Source organism: Vigna unguiculata, chromosome 8, assembly GCF_037176805.1.
Source record: "Vigna unguiculata cultivar grain cowpea cultivar isolate G323 ecotype 2 chromosome 8, ASM3717680v1, whole genome shotgun sequence".
Classification (NCBI taxonomy): Eukaryota; Viridiplantae; Streptophyta; class Magnoliopsida; order Fabales; family Fabaceae; genus Vigna; species Vigna unguiculata.
The window spans coordinates 7,505,440-7,530,550 of record NC_140799.1 but is presented as its reverse complement, the minus strand read 5'-3'; the positions used below and the strand labels follow the sequence as shown (position 1 = coordinate 7,530,550).

Sequence of the window (25,111 nt, the reverse complement as noted above, 5' to 3'; positions counted from 1 at the left end):
AATATATTTTAAAACATAAAAATTAGTGGTAATCAGTGTATTACGAAGACACAGTAGATGAACAACACAAAAATACTCAACGAAGAATCTAAATTCTTCCAACACATAGGATTTATAATAATAATCATTAAAGAAATAATAATAATTTATGAGAATATTAATATTTTTTTCACGTTTGTATTTTCATTACTTTCATCAGATTGATCAAGGAGGAATATTTGTCCACTATTGTAAGCTACACGTTATGGTTAAATAGGGTTGAAATAAACGTTTTGAACGCTTAAAGAAAAGAAAAATAGATGATATTAACTAAGTTAAAATTAATTTATATATAATTGGAAAAAAAAGGTGGAAAAACTAATATGTGGCAAACTCTACAAATTAGGTTAATATTCTTTTTCTACTAAAAGTACTTATAAAAAGTTTTTTTAAACATTAGTGACTGTTTATTTGCGCTGAAGAAATTTATGTACAGGTGTGTGTGGTTGGGAGTCTTGCACATAAAATAATCACAATATATACTATGATAACTAATCACTCAAATCATCGTAGCCATATTAAAAATGTTTTTTTGAAATATGTTTCAAATATTTTTGAGAAAATGTTCTAAAATTCTTTCAAAGTATATTGATTATGATGAAAGTAATGAAAATTCTTTCAAAATATGTTATCAAGTGAATCAAGTTGAACTAACAATTGTTTATATATTGATTATGATATCAAGTACTCAATATTGTCAATGTTTTGTTTCCAAAACAAGTAAAATCAAAATAATAGATTATTTTGTCATGATGACATATTAGAAAAACTCAATCTAGTTGACATAATATAATTTTATTGAGTGACATGATACTAAGGTCATATCTAGCTAATTATCAAGACAAGGTAAACTATAATTACATTTCATTATACAGTTGCAATATTAACTATCAAAATACAAGTGTCTAACCCGATCAAATTCTTCAGCAATGTATATCAAAGAATATTTAGATACAAAGCCTACTAGTCTTTTATACAAAGCACTGTGTATCAAAGAATATTTAGATACAAAGTTCACTAATATTTTATACAAACTAACATTGAAAGTCTATCCCACAATGTGTAGACTATGCTAAAAGGATGTCTTAATAATTTTATTATGTTGAAGGTTTTATGACATTTTTTAGTGTATTCCAATATGTACACAAGTCTCCCATTCTATTTTGTGGAATTCACTTTAAATTCTAGTGAGCACTTTCAACTCCACATATTACAAACTAAAAAAAGACATTAGCAACAACAACTTGTATGAATATAATAAAAATAACTCATGAACACATACAAACATACCTATTTGATGTTATATTCCCCACATGCATGACATTGTCTATCCATGTCTTAACAAAAAATAAATTGTGAGGATACATGTAAGGCCCACTTTTATTCTGCCCTAATTTTAAAAGGGTTGTCCAAATCAATTGGGCCTAAGGCTGACCCATAAGGAGCCAAAGACCCTAATCTGCCATAACCTCACTCATTCGTCTCTTTTTCATAAAAACAGTTCCCTTATTCCCTCCTACAGCAGCTGCGAACTCTCTGCTAGGGTTTAACCCCCCCCCCCCAATCTTGGTCAAGGTTACTCAAGCTCGATCTCATTTTCCACTCCATCTTCTAAGTTTGTTCCTTGAGCTGGGGTGCTCCGATGTTGGTGTTAAGGCCTTGTACTAGCTCATTCTAGGTAAGGGAAGCTAGAACCCTCTTGTTTGGTGCGATGGTTGTTGTTTTGCTTGTGTTTCGTGATGTTTGAACTTATATGTTGCTATGGCTTTATGGTATGGCGAGTATTATTGTTTGGATGTGGAAATGTATTTGTACAGGGAAACAGTGGCGAGAAACGCATGTTCTTGCCCAAGCGGGCCTATCTTGACCAAGTGAGAATTGCAGAACAGGCCAGATCCACACTCGAGCTCTCGCTCAGGCAGAGAGCTCTCGTTTGAGCGAGACATCTCGCTCAGGCGAGAGGGACTCGCCTAAGCGAGATCGCGTGAGGACTTTGGCTCGTCGCTGCAGTTTTCAGCCCAGGCGAGAGACTTTGTTTTTTAGCGAGGAGACAACTCGCTCAGGCGAGGAGGAACTCGCCTAAGCGAGAATCACGTTTTCAGCAACCCTCATTGTTGGTGTTCTTGCCCAAGCGAGGGCCTGCCGTTTGAGCGAAAGAGCCCTTTCGCCTGAGCGAGGCTAATGCATGTATTGGGGTGATATTTGTTGTGTTATATATGTTGACTGGTGATCTACTGCATGATTTCATTACCCTATTTAAAGCATGAATGAATTAAGTATGCAAGAACTGTGTGATCTTTGGATTTGAAAATGATGAGTTGGATATGATCTTAGATGTGATCTAATGGAGATGGTTGGTATCCATGAGGCATGATGTTGACATGAGATGGAGTTCCATATTCATGGTTCGAGAATAATGGGTTGGTATGGATTTTTACTGGGAATACGAAAGAGGTGAATTATGAGGAACTGGTATGTGATATATATATATATATATATATATATATATATATATATATATATGTGTGTGTGTGTGTGTGTGTGTGTGTGTGTGTGTGTGTGTATGCATGTTAAACCCCTTTTAATTGATGAGAATGATTGGTCCGTGTCAATGCGTAATTCCTTGGAGTCTCTAGGTGAGACTTTCAGGGTCGTGCTTCAGTGGTCGGGACGTAATTCCATGGCCCCTGTTAGTGGGTGTCCATGGTGGTGCCCCATCTATATGGTCTGGTAAGGATTCAAGGTAAGGTTGCATCCTGACACTTGAAGGAGTCAGTTAGTCCCACTTAGAGCGGACTGACTCCTGTGGTGAGAGTAGCAGGAGGCTTGAAACTCATTAAGGGTTAACCTTGTGTGTGAGGGAATTGATTCATCATAACACTTGTAACACATGGCTCGGGGGCGAGCAGTTCGGGGGTGAGCAGAGGTATCCACCACAAGTGCAAGCATCTGCTGAATCCGACCAGATTATATGTATCCGGATGAGTCGAGTCAGAGTCTAGTGTATTGTTTGAGAAAGTCATAACATGCTTGGATGATATATGAAATACTTGGATGATATATGAAATGCTTGGATTGTGTAATGCATGTGAACACTTGATGAACTGTTTTACTCTAGCTTACCCTTATGGTTTGTTGTGTGTTTCTGCTGTGTGATTTTCTCTTTTGCGATAATCATCAACTTGTTGATGGGAGCAAATGCGAGGAACACACGTGGTCATCAAGGAGGTGATGGTTCCGCTGCTTAGTCATCTAGATCTTTCTACTCTGGGTTTTCTTGTTGGGTTGTGGCCCATGTACCAACTTGACTCTTACTTTACTATTTTCGTTCCCGTTGAACTTGTATCAGTTTGGTTTTGGCATCGTGGTGTGCTTTGGATAACTGTAAGGAGTTAAGTTTAAACTCTAGAACTGTGCGGTTATATCTTTTGTGTGACGCTTTATTTTAATTATGTTTATCAATTAAATGGGGTGTTACAATACATCATTTACATATTTAAAAAATGGTTAAATATATTTTTTTGTCCCTTAACTTTTAGTGAAAATTGAAATTAGTCTTTCTTTAAAACTTTAGACCAATTTAACCTTCCATATTTACAAATGTGGGGATTTAATCCTTTTTACCAAATTTTGTTAAGTTCATTTGACGTTTCAAATGTGTTTCTCGACTAACATTGAAGTGAAAATGTGTTAAATGATATAAACAACTCAAATACTATTATGAAAAACATTTGAAATGTCAAATAAACTTAACAAAATTTGGTTAAAATGACTAAATTCATGCATTTATAAAGTTTGAAGACTAAATTGAGCCAAAGTTTGAAAAATGACTAATTCCAATTTTTACTGAAAATTTAAACAACTAAAATCATATTTAACCCTTTAAAAAATAACAACAGTCATGGCAAATAAACAACTTCAAAGTGTTTCATACACCCTTTCCCCCATAATGCATCAAATAAGCACAGTTCATAATAGTCACTCATGCGTTCATAACAATTTTCCACGCTTACATAGAATCTACTTAATTACATTATAATTTTTGCTTTACATTCTTATTAATGTGAAAGCAACATAAAAGCTTTTCACCTTTAGAAAAAAGCAATGTTAATTGAATTTATTAAAATAAGTTCTTTGTTACTAACAATGACTTGAAGTAACAAGTTCAATCTCAAAAGCAATCGTCTAAGTCTTTCAAGAGTCCAAATAGAGTTGTATTCTCATTCAATTTCTAACAATATACCAAAGTGTCACATAAAGTCAATCTTGTAGACATCACACCTAGTATCTCAAGCAAAGAAAACCTATATTTATTGATTTTGTAAGTGCTCTCCATCGTCAATACAATGTTAAATGCATTTAGCAATTTAACTTAATCAAGGTGTGTCCAAAAAATGTTTATGATAACATGTGAAGACTCATTACACCTACTCCAATGAATATAATTGTCACACTCCAGCAACAACATTAATCGTTGCATTTCGATTTTAGATCCTCTTTGTGATCTCATGTATGCATATCAAGTACTATAGACTTTCTCAATTTCTTTCTCAATTTTGAGACATTGTTCTCTTTTAAAATAATATATTTGTTGACTTCACTAGATTTTTAGTCAAGTCTATTAGCATGGAATGCTCATTCAATTTTAATCTACCAACATAGAAATGATCAATTAATGTATCAACCAACTCATGATTATGGCTACTACATATTACCTTCAAAACCCAACCTTCCCATTTTGAATAGGTTTACCCCAAAATTTAAAAGGACAGTCAAACTTTCTTATAATGACCTCCAAATTATGTTTGTATTTCTTATGGGGTGCAGGATTCGTTTTCATGTGGTGAGATATGAGCATGTTGATTCATGTGGAGTGTGTGCATTACATGAGTCGACAATTATATGGAGAAAGGTTTTTAGTTGCAAACTTTGCTTCTGCTGCGACAGGAATCCTCAATCACAATCAATTTGTAATAAACTTCTCCATGCTGCATAATTTTCCTTACTTTCTTTGTAAATAAATCTAGTAGCAAAGGTATTATAATAATATGTTTAATCTTCTTATTCATTGAGAACTAATTGGATCCACAACTTATGTTTTTAAATTGAATCAATCAAAATTTCAAATTTTTATATATTTTTTAACTTTTTCACATATCTTTTTCTAATTTTACAAAAGCATAACTTTTAGTAATGTTTATTTTTAACTTTTTATTCTAATTTTAAATAGCTAACTTAATAATATTTATTGGATGTTGCAAAATATGTATACTAATAACATTTTTAGAATGTTATGTGACTAAAAGTTTATAGTAACTTTTTAGAATGTTTTCTTTTTATATAAAAAATATTACTAAAAAAAGTTTAGTAATAATTCTACAATATTAACTTTTCATTAAGAAATTTAACAATATTTTTAAAATATTATTACCTATCTATTTAAAAAAATGTCATATTTTTAGTGACATTTTTGTAGAAAAAATATTACTAAAAATCATATGTATATAGGATATAGGATATATTTAACATTTGACAAAATATTACTTGAAATGAGTATTTTTTTTTTTTTAGAAACAATAATTTTAGAATTCCTTAGCAAGATATTGATCATTGTTATTTGTATACAGTAATAAAAATAGACCCCTCTAGAACTTTGGAAGAGCACGTTACTGACATAATAAATCAATGACAGATCACCACATACAGTTGTTTGATCATGACATCTCAAGAATATAATTAATTATTTGAAACAGATCCACACTATTCTAACTTTAAACCTTTGAGTACCGAGTTCAGATTTTCACTGGTTTTTCTTGTTGAAAGTTATTTTCATTTTTTTTCCTTTTCTTTTCAGTTTATACTCTCATCTCATAAACAGTTCTTTTAGTTCCTGAATAACATGGCCTTTTAGGGTTCATCAAGTAGTTAAGTTTAGAAACCTCTTTGTATATGATACAAATTTATTTCATGCTTTTTTTCAGTTTTAGTACTGTCTACCACTTTATGGAATCTATTTGAATAAAACCTTTTCATATTTAAAAGATGGATGTTTTTTTCTTCATATGTTAAAAAATACTTCTGCATAAATTATCAGATTTTGGAAACTTAAAGAAAAAAAAAATCTGCAAATTAAATTATGGAGAAGTCTATTTTATTGTTCTATTTCTTTTTTTCTCTTTACAATATTTATGCAGAAGTTCTTGTAGTCATAGTTATATTCTTTCTGCATATATCAAAGTAAAGTTGCTGTGTTTATGTTTTTGTTTTGTTCTCTATGTCTCAGTTTTTTTTCCCAATATGATGAGACAAAGGAAATCCTCCTAGTTTGGTTGTCCCAACCAGAACATTGCTAAGTAATGTAAAGATGAGAGAAAAAGAGAAGAAAAATTAAAATGCAAAAGGATAAGAAAAGAAAAGGGTGGTGGTGTTTTCTATTTTCTGCTTTGTGGTCCAAACTAACAATATAATAATTCTTTCCATTATGCATAATAAGAGGATTCCAGCACTTGAAGGGCCCAAATCCACATGATAGGGACCACACTAGTTTCTTACTTCTTTTCTCCTCTGTTTTCTCTTTTTTTTTTCAGTAAAAAAATCATAAAATAGTGAATCGTGAAGGGATTATACCAGATCCATGATAAAAAATGAGACAAGCTTCAAAAGAAACTGAAATCTCTGTACATAAAAAGTTGATACTTAATATAAAAATCTAAACAGACATAAAAGAATACCCCAAAAATATGGAAAACTATAAATTTGATATCATTATAAATCTTGAGACACTTCCTTCGTCTACCTCTGAAAATCCAAGGAAGAATACATACAGTTCCTCCGTCTACCTCTGAGAATCCAAAGAGTTTGTAGATTTATCTTTCACCCTTCTTGTTTTGTGTAGGGTGGCAGAGAAAAGAAAAGTAATAACAATTTGATCTAAAACTTAGAAATAAGGTTATAAAAATCTCTCAGAAGTGATTGATAATGTAACAAATTTATTGATCTCCACAGATGATTAAACTATGTATAAAATGATCATGATCATATAAAATTAGAAATATATGATGGTGCATTGAAATGTCTAATGGTAACTAATACAATGAAGTGATTAAAATGTTGAGTAATGATCAACTATCTCACTTGTGAAACAAAATTCATTTCTCACCTAATTAACCACACATCAAGGTACAAACTCCATGGCAACAATATCATATCTCTTCTCAAAACTTGCAAGGAGATTGTGACAAAACACAGTGCAGATTAATATTCAATATTAATGACTTCAGACAACCCTTCTGATACTAACTACCCCCAACACATTTTCATCTCTAAAAAGAATGTTTTTAAGAATTTTCCATTAATGTGAAAGAAAAACATTAACTTCTGCATAAGAGTACAATTAAAGTTGTTAACTTCTTATCAAAGCTACACTCAACAACATTAATGGTGACCAACACATGTTCCCTTTTTGCACAAAGATGCAGCACATATTGCCTCTTTGCATTTCTGAATGTTCCCTTTTCATATCAACTTGAGTTGCTGCAGATATGGATTATGCACAAGAAAAAACTTAAATGTGTTTCAATACTTAACTCATAATTGTATTTTGCTTTTGGTTCGTATATAAAAATCTTAAATATTGATTCCTGTAAAACTTCTTTTCAATCTGTCATTTTGTTTTAAACCGAGAAAATTATATACTTTAGTTCAATCCTTCTAATATTATGATTATGTTGAGATTGTGCATTTAAACATATTCAAGAACTAAAAAGTAAATAATCCATACAATGACAAACAAAATATTTAGAGGGACTACAAATACCAAAACCAAGACAAAAATTCAAAGAACAAAGTCAAGAAAAAACATTATATGAAAAGCAAAACATGATCATATTTCAGGTACCAGAAATATTCCAGTCTAATAATAAGAGAAATGCTTGCAATCCACTATAAAAGAAAACATGTCATTTACTATTAACAGATTCTTTAATTACTTCAACTCAATTTACAGATTTTAAAAATTATAACCGATAATAAATTATATATTACAATGAATATCGGAAGTGAGGTGCTAGCAGTCATAATTATAACAATAAATCTGGATGACACAAGATTAGAAATCTCCAAGTAAAACAAATATGAAACAGAGTACAACAGGAGTGACAATATTACAAAAGTGAGTATTAATGATTACATAGAAAATCAGATTATACCAAACGGCAAAAGGGGAAGGATGACTGATCAAGCTACATCATAAAAGAAGGGCACATAAACTAATGATCAAGCTACATAAAGGGAACATAAACTAAAAATATGTTGTGAGGGGTGGTTGATCAAACTACAAAAAGGAGGACAAACTACAAACATCATTCATTATCAACACTGATAAAACAACCTGTATTGATGAGACACAACCATGTCACTTCCACAGCTTCACAAACTTGTCATGACTGGCTGAAGCAACCAAACCATTTACAGTAGAAACCGCCAATGCGGCAATAAGACCTTCATGAGCGGATAGAGTCATTGTCTTGTTCTCAGTCATGTTCCACAGCTCCAATGACTGCACATTATGGTATCAATTGTAACAAGTCAAAATTACAAATCTTGCTATGGATTTGATTTAATACTATTTGTCAAGGACTTGAAACATGGTAGAATATAATCAAGTCAGCTCCAACATCTTTCTAAATCACCATGGAGTCAGTTGAATACAAAGCTATAAGAGCTTTAGAGCTTCTCTACCGAAAACAAAGCCCTATATTTTCAGTAAAGAAGCTCTCAAAAACACTTTAGCTTGTATTCAAACAAGTTCGTATCAACTAACAAACAAAATTGAGATATTAATAACGGAATCACATTTACAAGAAAAATATGAAATAGGTATATTTGAAAGAATAGTAGTTGAGTTGGGATTCAAATCATGAATCGGAATACCCATTTTCCAAATCACGCATGGGAACCCCCAGATGTTTTCAAAACAGCTTTTATCCTTCAAAAAAAGTTTTTTACCCCCAAAAATAATCTCATTAAAACATTATCTGATTTGGTTTAATTAGAATCCTTTAGCAAACAAATGTTATGTTTTTAGAATTCATAATAAAAAAAAGAATAGGATTTGAAACTATTCATAAATCAGGGTTGGAAGGTCTAAACAATTAATTGAATTTATTTTATCCGTTACCCTTGTCAACTAATGAACATGAAATCCAAATAATTACAACTAAAACCTGATCAAATGAGAATCAAATCAAACCAAATTTGAGTGGATATCTAAATACACAACGTAAATCCAAAAGGATTTCAAAATCAATTCTACTTCATAACATTTCAAACAAATAATTCCATTCATTAATTAGATTAATTCCCAAAAATTTGTGATTACAACCATACTTATTAAAAGGAAACAATAAGAAAAGGATTTATACTTGCCTCGTAACAACCAACTACCAAAAGCGAAGAATATGTTGGATGGAAAACACATGAGTGAAATTTATTGCCATTGCAGCTAAGCTCGTGAACACACTCCCCTTCACTCCCTGATCCAAGAGTCCAAACCCTGACAGAGTCCTCGCTGACAGATGCCAGGAACTCCCCAGAAGGATCCCAACACACAGAATGTATTGATTTTGTATGTCCCTACAATCATTAAAATCAAAGATACATGAGTAAAGTTCGAGTAAGATAAGACTTACAAGAATCACAAATTACTGAAGTCACCAAAACAACAAATATCTAATCCAAAGTTGTTTTTGAAATATATACCCGTCACAAGTATTTGATTCTTATAGAAAAAATAACCAACATTTCTTTTCCAAGACCTCTCCTCCAGAAAAGACAATTAAGCAAACAGATAGCATGAGGAGCATTAGACTACAGTACACACACGCTAAAGAATAAGAGCATGTCTAACTGGAAGGATTTATCCTAACTCTAGCAATACGTAAAAGAAAAATCCATACCAACCTTTAATGAATATCGGCATACTTGTGTTTCCACATCAAGTATTGAAACAACATTCTCAGCAGCTGCAGCTAGGTACCTCCCTAGACGAGGTTGAAATCTCATCTGGGCAGTGCCACCCTAACCAGAAGGAAGATTTGTCAGTTTAGCAAACTAAAATGAAAACACAATACACAACCAATTAAACAAATGCATATGCTAAGATTCTACCTTTGAGACTCTAGCACAACTGCCATTCTTAATGCTCCAATATCGTATCTCACCATCGACATCACAAGAGCAGATAAGATCATCTTTGTTAGGGTGAAAATCTAGTGACATAACAGATGCAGAATGACCAGTAAAACTACGAAGCGTATATCCAGGCTGCATTGGGAATTAAGGAATTAAATATCAGCTAAAGCAGAACACAAAGAATGAAAAACGCAAGCACATAACCCATCAAAATCCAGATAATCTGCAATCATTAGCAACATCCCAGCTACAAATAGACCTGGCATTCAAATCTACCCACAATAACTAGAAAAATTTTCCAGATCACATATAACTGTAAATAGACGAAAGCAGTCAGATTTGTACACAGATCATTGGGATGTTAGAATTCATAATGCAATTCAAGCTACATCTGCTAACACTAAATATCACCAAAAACTGAAAAATCATGTTTTATGATTAAAGAAGTTCAATAACTTCACTTTGTAACTTCCTAAGCATCTATAAAGAACATCAAAGCAGTGTATCCCCATCAGAGTGCGATAACCTGTAGCCAATTGAGGTTCCTAGATACAGAGCCATGAATAACATTTTCGTTGCAACATCCTTGTAGCATTATACTACAGAGAACCATGCTTAAGAAATCATATTCCAGGAACTCAGCTCATGGACTACGTTTCAAATCCATAGCTCACTATGGACAGGAGTAATTTGATGCATTCTGTCATCCTTTATAGTGTAATTAATTAAATTTATATCAAGAAACGAGAAAAAAATTGATATACTGTAATTATTTCAATAAGTACATATTTTCAGGAATAGAAAAGCAAACACATTTTGCAAGCACCTGTGTGCCATGCTTTAGAATCAGAGAAAATCTTATTTGTATGACATGCATAGCCAAGTTATTACAAAATATAGATATTAAATCTAAAGGGAAAACCAGTATTATTAGAGTAAAATAAGTATTATGAACTAACATTATCAACATCCCACACCCTGACAGTTCTGTCATACGAAGATGTTGCAAGGCGAGGCATGCTTGGACTGAATCGGACATCAGTGATTAAAGAAGCATGCTCTTCAAGAGTAGCCTTTTGTTTTAGAGTATCTGTGAACCATAAAACAGCCTGCATTATGAAAAAAAAAAAAAGGAGAGAGAAAATGTTACATTCTATATATAAACAGATTAAGTAATAGAGGCTTTTATAATTTTGTTCTTAAATTTTCAAAGCAGATTAATGCTATGTTCACAGCAAATTTGCGTGAAATTGGTTGAAAAAGAAAGCAATAAATAAAACTATTTCCCAGAATAATGTATAAACTAACCTTTTTGTCATGTCCACCACTAGCAAGCAATTTCCCATCAGACGAGAAATGGCAACAGACAACTTTGTTAGTGCTTGCACGTACAGAATTCACCTGAGAAAATGTAAAACCTGAAAATAAAGTGAACCAATGGCCTCAGTTTCTGCAGGTATAACTATTTATGCAAGTCAATAAATTAAAGAGTAACCACCTTCAAAAACAAAGTATATAGCTTTCAATACAATAAATCCAGAGTAATCAAGGAGCCCTTTGACATATATGAATTTGGCCTAATGAGCATTGTAGGGTGTTGTCCAAAACATTTTGTTCAACTAAGCAAAATGAGCTAGTTTACATTAGGATATGGTCCAGCCTTTCATTTAAAGTTAGGACTACAGCACTTAATATCAATATTACTGATGACATGCGGAATGTTTACATCCTAGGTGTGCCGATGGTCCTTGGACCACATTTTATTGATTGGCTTTATGCAATCTAAGCTGCATGTGAGTTGATAGGAACCCAGAGCTATATAACTAGTTGCATTGCAAAGCAGTTATATAATGGCTTTTGTATGGATCCGAGGAGGAAAAATAGTATTTACATAAAAATTATAAAACAACTATTTTGCATGGAATAAGACAGGCCCTGACAAAGTTGGTGCCGCTGACGGACTCACACAAGGCCATCAGAGCTGCAGCAGCAGAAGTGACACCATAGTTGGAGCCACCCTTTTGGATTCCATGCTTTATTTTTTATCTCCGAGGCTTGGTTGACCAGACCAAAGTGGTGTCTCTGCTGTTGCAGCTCTGATGGACTTGTGTCAGTCAGTCTGGCACCAATTTTTTCAGTGCCTCTTATTAACCATGCTAAACAGCCCCTTCTGTAAATAGTTTTTTATACAACTTTTATGTAAATACTTTTTTATCCAACCTCAGTTCGATAGGAAAGCCAATAGAAATAGCAACATGGTTATATTATTAGAGACGGATTTAGCTTAAACAGTAAGAGGGGAAGAAAGGAGCTTTGTTGTGAACAGATAGCTTCAGGTATCGAGTAATGGTACAGTTGAGAAAAGGGCTCCCAAACAAACTCACCAAAGCCATCCCAACCTACTCCAGGGGTGGTTGTTATTGTGAGTAATGACGCAGGGAAAAATTTCAGTGGGACACGTGGCCATGGATAGGAGAAATATGAAAAGTGGAGAGAAGGTTGTTAGGAAAAGTAACAGAATTGCAAACAAACCAGCGCGTTACAGGGACTAAGGGGTATATGTATGCAAAAGGGAGGAAAAAAAGGATAAGGAAGTTAGTTATGAATCTCTCTTTCTGAATGTTCTCTTCTCTGTCTGATTTCTATTGTACTCAGAGTGTGCTAAGTTTATCTCCTTTGGAAATACACCAGAAATTTCAATCGTCCCTACTTTTTGCTATTACTGTATTTTAGTTTGTGCAGGAGACATTCCAGTGGTGTTACCCTGAGCCGCATCATTTGTTCTAGATCTAGAGTCACCTCCAATCTGTTGTTCAGTGTGTTTTTTCCCCAGAAACTCAGGAACCCGATCCAAATTCCAAAAGCCTCTAAACCCCTTCAAGTGTATAGTCTAAGATTAGTTAGGCCCACTATTACCAAACAGCTCATAGGTAAAGTGGGGGATGAGTTAGTTAAAGAGAGATGATGTCAGGAACGGAATTGTCAGGGCTACAGATTCTTCTCTGACCTGGGAGCTACTGCTCTCAGTTATTATCCTTTGTATGATTAATCATATAGAAATATATGCAGGACCGATAGTAGTTGCTATCAAATGGTGTAAGCACACAAGAATGACTTCACAATTATAAGCTTTGGAGGCAGGGTTGACTCAAGTCTCAAAAACCAGGTCCCATTGCTTCAGAAAGGACTAATTTGTTTGTTGTCATGTTTCGACCCCGGAGGAAAACTCCAGGCAGTTGGATCCTTCAATTACTAGTGTTGATGAGATCACCAAATCCCTTTAAACTTTGCATACAAAGACGTGAGATGGATTCTTCAGCAACAAGAACTAAAGTTGTCATATGCAGGAATGCTGACACCAAATGGAGGCTCTTCATCCACTGTAACAATTTTGGATGACCTTCAAATTTCGAAGCAAGTAGAATTGCCTGTGTTCAATGGAGAAGATCCAGTTCATGGATAGATAAGGGAATCACCACTCGGACAGGAGTTGCATCAGAACTAAGGATGGAGTTCCTCACCTTCACTCACTCTTCACCTTGAAAAGCCTTTTAGTGGGTTGCTTGTCTTCTTTCCCAGTTTTGGCTTTGTAGGATTTTCACCAAGGAGTTTGTGGCTGACTGACGCTTCTGTTTATGGGATAGGTGCAATCCTCATGGAGGACCAAAGACCCATAGCAAGGATCTTTCACCAGAAACCTTGTCTAAATCTATGTATGAAAAGAAATTGTGAACTGGCTGTTCAAAATAGTGAGACTACCACATGGGAAGAAGTGTCTAGGTGTTTACAGATCATAGGATCCACCAGAGAATTACCACTATTAAGAAAGAAGGAGGGTGTGTGGGTAGGGAGGTGGTACAGAGAAGCTTCAACCGTTTGAGGCTTTAGATCTTGTGTGGGAAATGGCTCTGTTTCCAAAGGTACAATAAAACCCAAAAACAATGTAAAGTCCCAAAAACTACCCTCACTAACAATTACATAGTGAGAACACTTACAGGTTTTCCTCCAACTTTCACGTGCCAAGGCCCAAACAATTTCCTCTAATTGTCTCAATAGCAAACAGTTGCGACTTTAAAGTCGCAACTTAATGAAGATCTTTTCATGCTAAAGTGTCACAGTCGACCACTCTGCTATGATAGGCCCACCCTACCTTATGATGAAATTTAACTTATTTACCACAACAAAGGACAACAAGGATCAAATTCTAGACGACCTGATCAATGAGCCATGCCATGAACCATGCCATGAACCAACAATCCCAAAAGCTAAAACCTTGAGTTATTGGGTGAAAGCATATGAACAAATTAATATTTAAGATACTTAACAAAATCTACCACTAATAAACAAGAACCTATGAAGAGAAATAAATTATTTTTTTGCATTCAAGTGAGGGAAGCTTTATTAACTATATGCACTTAAGAATCTCCTTAGCAAGGGGAATGGTAGAAATTTTTATTGCCAATAAAAACAATGGTACTGCACCTTTGCTTACATCCATACAAGGACCAACAGTATCCCTCGGGTCATTATCATCATGGGATAAAAAAGACTCAACATTATCATCAAGTGATCCATCCTCCACAAAACGATCCACATCAGCCTGCAATTCAAGATCCTTATCATCCCACTGCCAAAATGGAATGACAATGAGCCTACATGGAAGGAACTTATTATTCCTTCCATCGATTGAAAGCCACTTACCAACTGGTTTGAAGGTGATGTAAGAGTGCCAGCACCATCGGCAGCAAACATAATCAATGGCTTCGAAGAACTACCACTATGAGGTAAAGCAGGCATTGACATCACATCACCGGGTGTATGAGTTGAGGGAGTCGAGGGTGCTGAACTTGGAGATGGGCCAGCTGTATTAGCTGTTCCAGAACTATTGGCAGGACCAGAAGATGCAGGCTGCTTCCTCTTTCTCCCAGTCTGGCTTTTGGAAACCTTAAACGCATTTAGAAGAAACCATGTTAGGAATCAAATTAATGAAAGATTATAAACATACACTAGATTAATGTCTGCCAAATCCAGGCGCATAAATTTGTGCTCAAATGATCAGATAGAAATAATCATAGCGTTAAAAATTCAATGAAACGAACAAGTGGTGTGGAAGTTGCATTTTACAGGTTCAATTCTGTTGCCGCTTTACCAATGCATTACTGCATATCTGATCTGAAAGTTTCACAAAACCTTTTTACTACTCAAGTTTAGAAAAATTGAGGTTAAAGAAGTTAATGTAATACTTGAGCTCAACTAATTCAGGAATTGACAAGTAAACGAATACAACATCCCTGATGGATTGCAAAACAGCTTCCAAATCCCATTGTAGTAAAATTATAAAAATCATGACATAATCCGCAGTATTCAAAATTAAGAGAAAAGGAAAACACTAACAATATCAATAAATGAATGGCTCTTTCAATATATTAAACATAAGAGACAAACTCCATGCATCAGAAAATCACTATTTACTATATGCTAATTGCCAAGAATCTCCCATACACATGATAATTCCCTTAAACATTAAAGAAACTAACAAGCTACTAACTATTAACCATAACTTTAGGAAAAATAATAGCTTTGAGAAACAAGTAATGACACTATTGTCTGTATGCAATTATTCAAATATCAAACACTATATATCAAATATATTTTTTACAAAACTAAAATGCACATAATTCTTTCAGCATAAATTATTTTTCGTTAATCTTAAAATGACTTGTACATGGCAATGTGAAGCTACAAATTTAATAAAGCATTTATTTAAAATGTGAATAAATAAAAGGTTATCAAAACATGAACAACAATGAGTTAGTTAAAAATTAACAAAATTGCATAAACAGGAAATTTCATGAAAGTTATTATATTATAAAACTGTTTTTTACAATATTTCGCAATTACAACCTATATTGTAATTTGCAGTGTCACATTATAGTGTGTATAAACGTCAATTAAAAACACATGCTGTAGAACAGAAAAAACAAAATGCACCCCTGTAACTGTTGATTTTTGAATGAGTCTCTAAATTACTCTCTGGGCATGACAAATTTTATCTTGCATTTCAAAAAATACTTCTAAAATGTCTTCATTAAATATTTTAACAACATTTTCAGTCGAAATAAGATAATGCCAACATTTAATAGAAGCGGTTTGACAATCAAATATAAACTCGGTTATATACATGAAATTTAAATTTAGATGTTTACAGAAATTCAAAAGAATTAAAGAAATTAATAGTAAAGAATTATTTAAAGAAATTCAAATTATTTACAGAAATTCACCTATCACTCAATGTCCAAAGTCAATAGTTATGTATTATATTACAAGTCAAAATCTTATATTATCAAGATTTTTTATATTATGTATGCAAGTATATATGTATATATATATATATATGTGTGTGTGTGTGTGTGTGTGTGAATCAGGTATCAAATAGTCATAGACTACTATAAAATTTTGTATACATGATCTTTGTGAAAAGATCTTTCAATCTAACAATGGTTTTGACAAAATAGTATCTGATTGAAAGTTATTGAATAGAGTAATAACTGGTAAAAGTCACATATATGTAATTTAATCCCTCTCCATAAATAAATAATATATATTGGTGTATTGTACTAATGATTTGATAAGAGAGGAATTGAAAATTTATACATAGCCTCAATTTCTCCAATATTAATGGCAACCATAAAAGGACTGACCTGATCATTTCCTCTAAAGGAGTTTGACATGCTACCATCCACATTGACACTACCACCACCTGCCCCCATTTTATCCTGTTGATGCATGTTATGATTTGAGGACTGAGATTGCTGATTTGATATAGTATGTTGTTGCAGTTGCTGTTGCTGCTGCTGTGGATTGGCATTCTGCTGTTGTTGATGTTGGTGTAAGTGTGCCAGTTTCAACTACACAAAGACATTTACAAGATGCAACTGGTGACACTTCCGGCAAATCCAAGCAATTATAAGTAGGACATTTTAAAAAGCTATGCATGAACCATTAAGAATATGGAATGACAAATTTCAAGAGAACAAACACCTTCATTAGCATCTCTGTATCACTACGCTGGAAAGCAGGGCCACCTGCTTGAAGAGGTGATCCAACATTTGATACTACATCACCCACAGGGTTCGAAAGACCATCCTTAGCTACACCCATATTCCTGTTATTCAGCAGCATTCTGAGCCTTCTATTGTCATCACTGCCAGATGGTGATGCTAAATTTTGTTGTGCCAGAATTAGATGTTGCTGATGTTGTGGTGTCAACATTGGAAGTTGATGAAATGTTTGAGGAGACTGTATGAAAGGAGGTTTCTGTTGCTGAAGTATACCAGAACGTAGTTGCTCCAAACCCTAAGAAGGAATAGAAAAAGGATAAACACAGAGCATCTTAATAACTCAATTTTTAGCTTAATCATTAAGACTCCAGTAGGATAGAAAGAGATTTGAGGGGAAAGTATTAGGGGAGAAAAATGAAGAAATAGTAATTGAGCGATTTTTGGGTAGAATTTTGCATTGTGCAGATTGGTAAAATTAGTAGGGAACAATATAAGTTGATTTCAGTTCAGCTGTTTGCTATGCGGGAAAGGAAGGAAACAGATGATAAATATTATGAAAATATAATTTTGTATAAATGATGAATTTTAATTTTAAATCAAATATAATTTTAATTCAAATCTACCAAAATATGCATTATAATTACATGTTTATTTATTTTATACTTAATTAGTTTCTAATAAATGTGCATTAAACGTAAAACAACTATTTAAATCTAATTACTTCAAAAAAAAACATTTTCATGCTCTAATTTATGTTCTTTAAATTAAATTAGATTTAAATAATTTTGTCTGATACAAAAATATGGCTAACTAACACTTGTATTCTTTAGTTCGTGCCTTTCAAAATTGTTCTTTAAGATGCGTAATAATATATACTGTTCAAGATTAAAAAAATGTGGGGCTCATGGACTTTTTATCACTTCTCCTTTCAAATTTCCTAGTAAACAAACAATGGAAATATTTAAACATTCATCCAAATTATCTCCTATCTAAAATCTCTCCATCCAAATCACCCTAAACAAACAAAGACTAAAATTGTCAAAGACACAAAGTTCACAGGGTGATTGCTAAGACTTCAGATAAGAGGCCGCTATTTCTATCAACCGAGGGAGATTGTGCAAGGTTAACAAGGAAGGCTACTTCTGCCACCTCATAATGGCTCTCAAGCAGTATAGATGGGATATGGTTAGGGTAAAAAGATAATAGCTCCAATTCCCATGCATAACATCAAAAACAAACTCTCAAGTTTAAAAAAAGTTTAGGAAGACAAGATTTTTTCCACTAACAGTAACATCTAATTCAAAATATACATTAAAATAAAAAAGATTACTCACCGTTAGTGGCCACCCTTTTAGAGTTAAATTGTTGCTACCTTGATTTGAACCTGACACGAAAAATCTCCTGTTAATTCAATTTGGGTGTGAAAGTAATGATATCCCAAAAATATCAGTTTTAACATTAAATCCCAAAATATTCTCACAACAGACTGGTGAATAAATTGTAATGAAACAACTACATCAAAAATATACCACCAATAAATGCATGCAGATGAGATTCCAAATTAATAAAATAACCAGTTACATTAAGGACGTGATGAAATAATACCAGGCATTGCTATCAATGATCCTTCAGGACCTGCAGCTCTGGGATTTATAACGGAATTGATCTCACTCTTTATATCCTGATTAGCAAAGTCATAGTTAAACAGGTGATAAGAAATATTGTGAGATGTAAAAGAACACTAGCATACCGGAGTAGACCCTGGTAGTTGACTACGACCTTGAACTTGTGGAGACATTGCACCAGCAGCACCATGCAAAACTTGGCTGAAATCAAGATATTTAGTACTAATAAAGTCACATGCGTAGCTCTAAAGATAAGAGAATACCGAAAACTAATATAATTAATGGAATGCCAAATAGATATTCAAAACCCAGTAAAATAAATAAAGTTGCAAATAAATAACTACTAATTCAAAGCCAAAGAAGGAGCAGACCCTTTCAGCTCTGGTCCCTACTCTCCAGAAAAGTCAATCTGGCTTCAACATTGCCTACCATACAAGATCCCTTTTTTGTCTCATGTTGATGAAGTGAGCTTCAGCTCATGTGATTTCAGTTCAAACTTAAATTAGCTCAGCTACAGCAAGACTAAACAAGCAAACTACCTTCTTTACCGAGCATATACCTTACTATACTAACTTAAGACTAAAACAAGATACAATAAAAGCTTAGTTCTAAAAAGTTACCCAGAAGGCTGGCCGGTAGCTGCAGATGACTTCAATATTGAGGCATGATTTGGGTCCAAGAGTTGGTCTCCAAATCTTTGCTGTACAAAACACCAAAAATATAGTTATGATTGTATATGCCATTAAAAAAAGTAGTTCATCTTTATAATAGGCAATGGAACATTTCCTAACCTTCATTGCTGCATCTTCCAAAGAGTCCCTTTGAAGGGGAAGTTTTAACCTTTCCTCGTACATCTTTGTTGCCAGTGCATTTGCAGTGCTAGGGTTTCCAACCAACCCATTGGTACCACCATTTAAGAGATGGGTCCTATCCCTACCCTGCTGCTGCTGAGGTGGTGGCTGCTGATGTTGTGGCTGTTGTTGCTGTTGCTGTTGCTGTTGTGGTTGTTGCTGCTGCTGTTGCTGCTGCTGTTGTTGTTGCTGAGCCCTCTGTAACAGCATTTGTTGCATCTGCATGTGTTGTTGTTGCTGCTGCTGTTGCTGCTGATGTTGTGACTGCTGAGGTTGTGGTTGCTGTTGTTGTTGCTGCTGTTGTTGTTGCTCTCTAGCCTTCATAAATTGTGTCTGGAAAGAGAGTTTTACAAACTATAAACATGAAGTGATAATTCACATTTTTTTCTTTGTTAAGCATGCCAACAATTTTACTCGGGAAGCATAAATATAATATGATCAGAAAAACAGCTATATCCTGCTAACAGCTATCAGTCCAAGAAAGCAGTACAAGCCAACAACAAAATCTCTATAGTGTGATAGTAGAGTAGTTGGTAGAATGGCCATTACTATAATGACAAGTTAAAAGAGTGAGTTATTTTAAAGAAAAAAATACACAAGATCACCTACCAGGACTCAATGAAAATATAAAACAAAGCATAGAGGCCTCTTCAATGTGAACAACAAACGTCCCAAAGAGAGAGACCACAGAACTATATTCCAGAGTTGTGGCATGTGTGTTTTGTGTTGACCAGAAATTCAACTGACGTGCCATGGGTTCACAGAATCGCAGCTGGGAGCCATGGGTCAGATGATAGGTGTCAAAGAAGTTGAGGCCAGTGTCATTCAACCTTTGAAAGGGGTGATGGTTGGGAAAGTAAGGTCAAACGAAACAAGGGGAGCAGAAATCCCAAGATGGCTTAAACAGCACCAAACATCAATGTTCAAGGGCGGAAAGGATTTTTGTCTGAATCAACAACAGTCACAACAGCTGCAATAGCAGCCATGATTCATGTCACTCCAGACACAACAACAAACTGCAAGCAACAGGGCTCCATAGAGCATCTCGTAGCTGGGACATTCTGAAATACTGTTATAGCATGCAATTGACTACTATGCCTAAGATCATGTTTAGGATTGAAATTTTTTCTTGCATAGGAAAAAATAATAACATTAGTGTGTACTATACAAATTTCTGCAATTTACAAAAACAAGCAAACAGACCTGCATGGATCAGTATTCCTGCTTAGAACCACAACTAACATGCAAAGGCCTCTACAAAGATAAAAGCAACAAGTATCACAATCATGGTAGTTGAATCGAGATACAAGTTATGTACTGGAGAGCTTATATTTTGAATAATGAATCGTTTTGTATAGTGAACAGTAAGATTCATAAACATTAGAAAACATAACCTATACTTAAGTATATAAGACATATAAACATGCAAAGATACGATTAATAACAAAACAACCACATAGTCAAAAAGAGTGGCTATATCGATGAGAATTTACTACATAAGTTCAGAACCACAACCCTAAAAGAAAGCATTCTTGCTGCATAAGATTCCGATTACCATGGCTATATGCTGCTAAACAAACTTTGCATTATAGCCATCTGAAATAAGCACTATTGCTGCTGCTATTTCTAAGAAGATTTTCACAATACTTCCAAGCTATGATGTCTCAATACTTCAATTTGTGTCATGCATCTATGTCCAACATGTATATATATCCGATATTCAAATACTTTACCGATACTTATCAATAAAGCATCTAATTTGTAAAACACTCATACTTTTATGATGACAATAATTTATAATTTTATATTTGATAATGTCTAATAAATGTGATTTTAATTTGGATTCACAATATTGCAATTATATATCAATTAACTTTTAAGAATTTTATACATTTTTCAATATATACATATCACTAATCGTATCTTGATATTTTCAAAATGAACATATTGTTGTATAGGATATGTATCATATCCGATACACGTAATCCATGCCTCATAGCTTCCAAGTAATATTAGGTTCCCTTTTGTATTCACCCATTTTTATAAAGCAAGAGTCCATCAGAAAACTCACTCAGCAGCAGTAGCACATGAAAAGCAAGGGATGGGACCAGCTATAAGGGAGCAGTATCGTTGCACCAACACATGTTACTGAAGAGTAGAAGGGACTACCCGCTCATTTCCTGATCTTTCGATGTTCCACTGTTCCACTCTTCCTACTCATTTAATGCTAATGGTTGGAGGGGAAGTACAGACAAACCATTAAGCATCTATTTCCGCTCAGTTCACACTAAAACAAAAAGCAAATTTAGGGTTTCTATCAAACCAGGTTGCACGACTTGAACCAGCCCGAATGCAATTTCACCACAATTCAGGGTGCTATTCAAATAAGAATTGCAATTCATGCAATTTCAAGATTGATTCGGGAGAAAAACGAGTATTTTGGCAATTTGCATCGTGGAGGAGAAGAATCATATCGTACAATTCGTAGTGTGTATAGCATGATAATTACTACCATGCTCACAATACCAATTTTAAAAAAAAAATCATGAGTTGAGAAGGAAACGTAAGCGGACCTCACAGATTGAGAAATATTATTAACCAAGTGAGGAACATGAATTTCTAACAGGTCACGATCCCTATGAGACATTTATGCCTAGAGACAAGTTAACCAGTTTATTAACCAACTTCTCAAATTTCTTTTCCTAGATTTACAAAAATATGCCATAGTAGTATTGACATAAATTTACTAGACAACAAAATGAAAGAAATCTTTGGCATATAATTTATGGTTTTATTTCAGAAAACACCAAAAATCATTAATAAGTAGTCACCAGTGGACAAATAATCACAGGCTCAAACAAGATATTTTTCAAAATAATACAGTCACCTAGTCAGCATCCTGGAATTAAAAAATAAAGATCTAACTATGATCTTATTTAATTAAAGAAGAATCTAAAGATCCCAAGTTTCCCCAGCAGCTAAACCGAGCCATACATTAGTAGGACGCACAGTTTGAAGGTATAATTGATTCAATGTATACACTTCCTTATTAAATACATGAATAAATACCGAAAAATAAAATAAAATAAACTGGGAGTTCATCTTAATACCACTTTTTCTACCCTAAACTTACTAGCACAACCAAACTACTGCGGTTTACTGTGCAAAAAGAAATATGCTAGGTGTAAAACTAACCCATACAAAGTTAGTCAACCAACCTCGATATAAGATGCAGCAACCTCGGAGTGCTTCTCATTGGTCCTGGCAATAAATATATCCCAGAAAACAGACCACCACTCGAACAGAAATCCTCCGGGTGCATCAATAGCTGCAACCCCACATTCCAATTAACAAAAACAATCAAACCAATAAAATTAAAAAAATGAAAAAAAATAGGAACATTAAATCCAACTAGACTACTTCATTTCAAGGTAACTCACCAACAGGGTCCGACGACACTTTCCCTTCAGCTTGAAAAGCCTGAGCTGAGGCCTTCAAATCCCTTTTCACTAGGTAATCATGGATGTAAACATCTAACCTGAAAATCTCACAGCGCAAGCAAGTAAAGTTTGAACCATGAGAACCAAAGTTCGGATCTTTACACCATGCATGTCATACAAAGCAGTAGACCAAAAACCCATGTCAAAGTCAAAACAACAACACACCCAAATGCAGGGAACCAAGAGGGTACAATTTCATCCAATCTAAAGCTACCCCTTAGGCTTGCAGAGGCAAAAAAACCCTAACATGCCCATCAAAACATCCTCACACATTCACAACAACACAACCAAAGCAAAGCAAATAGAGCAACCCAAATCAACCCCAAAAAGAGACAAAAGCAACAAAGAGACCCAGAACCCAAATCAATAAAAAGGATATATTTTTTTAGAATGAACAAAATCCCATTTGTCAAAACTCACAAACACGCAATTGAAAGTTGAAAGAAAAACATGAATAGAAGAATAACACTCACATCTTATCAGCTTCCCAGTTAGTCTGAGACATGCTGACAGAGCAAATATTGATGGGTAATGAAGGAATGAATGAGTTCTGTGAATGTTTGTGAAACTGAACAGTAACAATTGCAAAAGACACGAGCTTTTGATGCAGCAGAGACACAGAGTAACACAGAAGGAATGAGAAAAAAGAACTGAAAAAAAAGGGAAACAGAGAGAAATGGAAACGAGGGAGGCACAGCGCACAAAGGAGAGGATTTAGGAGAAAAAATCAAAAGGGTTAGAACTAGAACAAGCTTCAAAGTCTTCTGTTGGCATAATTATAATAATAGTAATAATAATATGATAATAACATCATTTAATTTATAATTAAAGAAACTTTTACTGTATTCAAAATCATCTGAAATTGATAATTCCATCAAAATTTCATTCCTGATATTTAATAAATATTTTAACATGTTAGTAAGAGTTATATACTACGTTTTAATTGATAGTATTCACATTTTTTTATTTTGTAATATAATATTATAGTATGTCGGATTATTAAAATTAGTATAAATAAATTATTGCGTTTATTAAATACTGATGATAAAAATATCAGAGAATTTTTGGAAATAAAATTTTAATATGGACTAAATTTAGAGGCGTGATCATTTATTTAATCCTTTCATTTAACATCACAATTAAAAAATCTATTTATTCCAATTATATTTAGTAACGCATCTATTATTACAAAGAATCAGTATTTTTATTTTTATATTATTTTTTAGCTTATTAAAATTAATTCTTAAAAAGAAACAGTTTATTTTGGAATTTTGTATTATTCCTATTTAACTTATTGGTTAATACATTGTAATAAAATATTTTTTGAAAAAAATAGTTTTCTTCTGGAAATTTAAATTATATCTATAGATGCATTATAATAAATTATTTTTCATAAAGAATAATTTTTTGGAATTTTTGTATTATTTCAATTTTAACTTCTTTTTTAATGCATTACAATAAATTATTTTTTAAAAAGATGTAACTTTTTGGAACTATACATTATTTATATTCTGCCTTATTTATTTAAATTGAAATATTATACAGACAATAAACAGAATATGTTTGAAAAAGAATCTATATTCTACCATTTTCAGCTGTGTTTTCCATGTAAAATAAGTTGTTTATCATTTTGAATTTTAGGAAATCAACTTAAATTTAATTGAAAAATTGGAAATAGATAAATAAACTTGTATAAATGTATAAGAGCTAAAATTAACGTATTTGATGTGATTCTAAACACATTATTAGCATATTATATTGCATATTAAAAGGTTGTCTAAATAAATTTTTATAATAATTTCACAACAATATTAAAATTTTATTTATGTATACAATATTGTTTG

The 25,111-nt window shown here is 33.4% G+C and overlaps 1 protein-coding gene across 4 annotated transcripts; it reads right to left on the bottom strand.

Annotated features, from left to right (window-relative positions):
- Nucleotides 1-8,146: 8,146 nt before the first annotated feature.
- On the bottom strand, nt 8,147-24,013 carry LOC114194350 (transcriptional corepressor LEUNIG-like). Of its 4 annotated transcripts, none has more exons than XM_028084512.2 (18): nt 23,741-24,013; nt 23,208-23,305; nt 22,986-23,095; nt 19,708-20,100; nt 19,537-19,616; nt 19,042-19,117; nt 18,897-18,972; nt 18,626-18,675; nt 17,272-17,586; nt 16,932-17,138; nt 14,932-15,174; nt 14,713-14,830; nt 11,539-11,648; nt 11,190-11,339; nt 10,207-10,362; nt 10,000-10,116; nt 9,466-9,672; nt 8,147-8,596 (listed from the first exon to the last, which is right to left on the bottom strand). In XM_028084512.2, exons 1-18 carry the CDS (start codon nt 23,770-23,772, stop codon nt 8,453-8,455), a joined length of 2,682 nt encoding a protein of 893 aa, XP_027940313.1. In that variant the 5' UTR covers nt 23,773-24,013; the 3' UTR covers nt 8,147-8,452. The 4 variants fall into 4 exon arrangements, with proteins under 4 accessions (XP_027940313.1, XP_085521706.1, XP_027940314.1 ...); XM_085665580.1 differs by having other exon boundaries at nt 14,932-15,159; XM_028084513.2 differs by having other exon boundaries at nt 18,897-18,963.
- Nucleotides 24,014-25,111: the final 1,098 nt, after the last annotated feature.

What these genes read in the sequence shown, in the direction of transcription:
- LOC114194350 (XM_028084512.2), bottom strand. Translation starts at nt 23,772, where the DNA reads ATGTCTCAGACTAACTGGGAAGCTGATAAGAT. An exon ending in TTGTATGGATGTAAGCAAAG is followed by an intron (nt 11,649 to 14,712) that starts GTGCAGTACCAT and finishes CTTTATTTTCAG; the next exon opens with GTTTTACATTTTCTCAGGTG. An exon ending in GGGTGTGGGATGTTGATAAT is followed by an intron (nt 10,363 to 11,189) that starts GTTAGTTCATAA and finishes TTCCCAATGCAG; the next exon opens with CCTGGATATACGCTTCGTAG.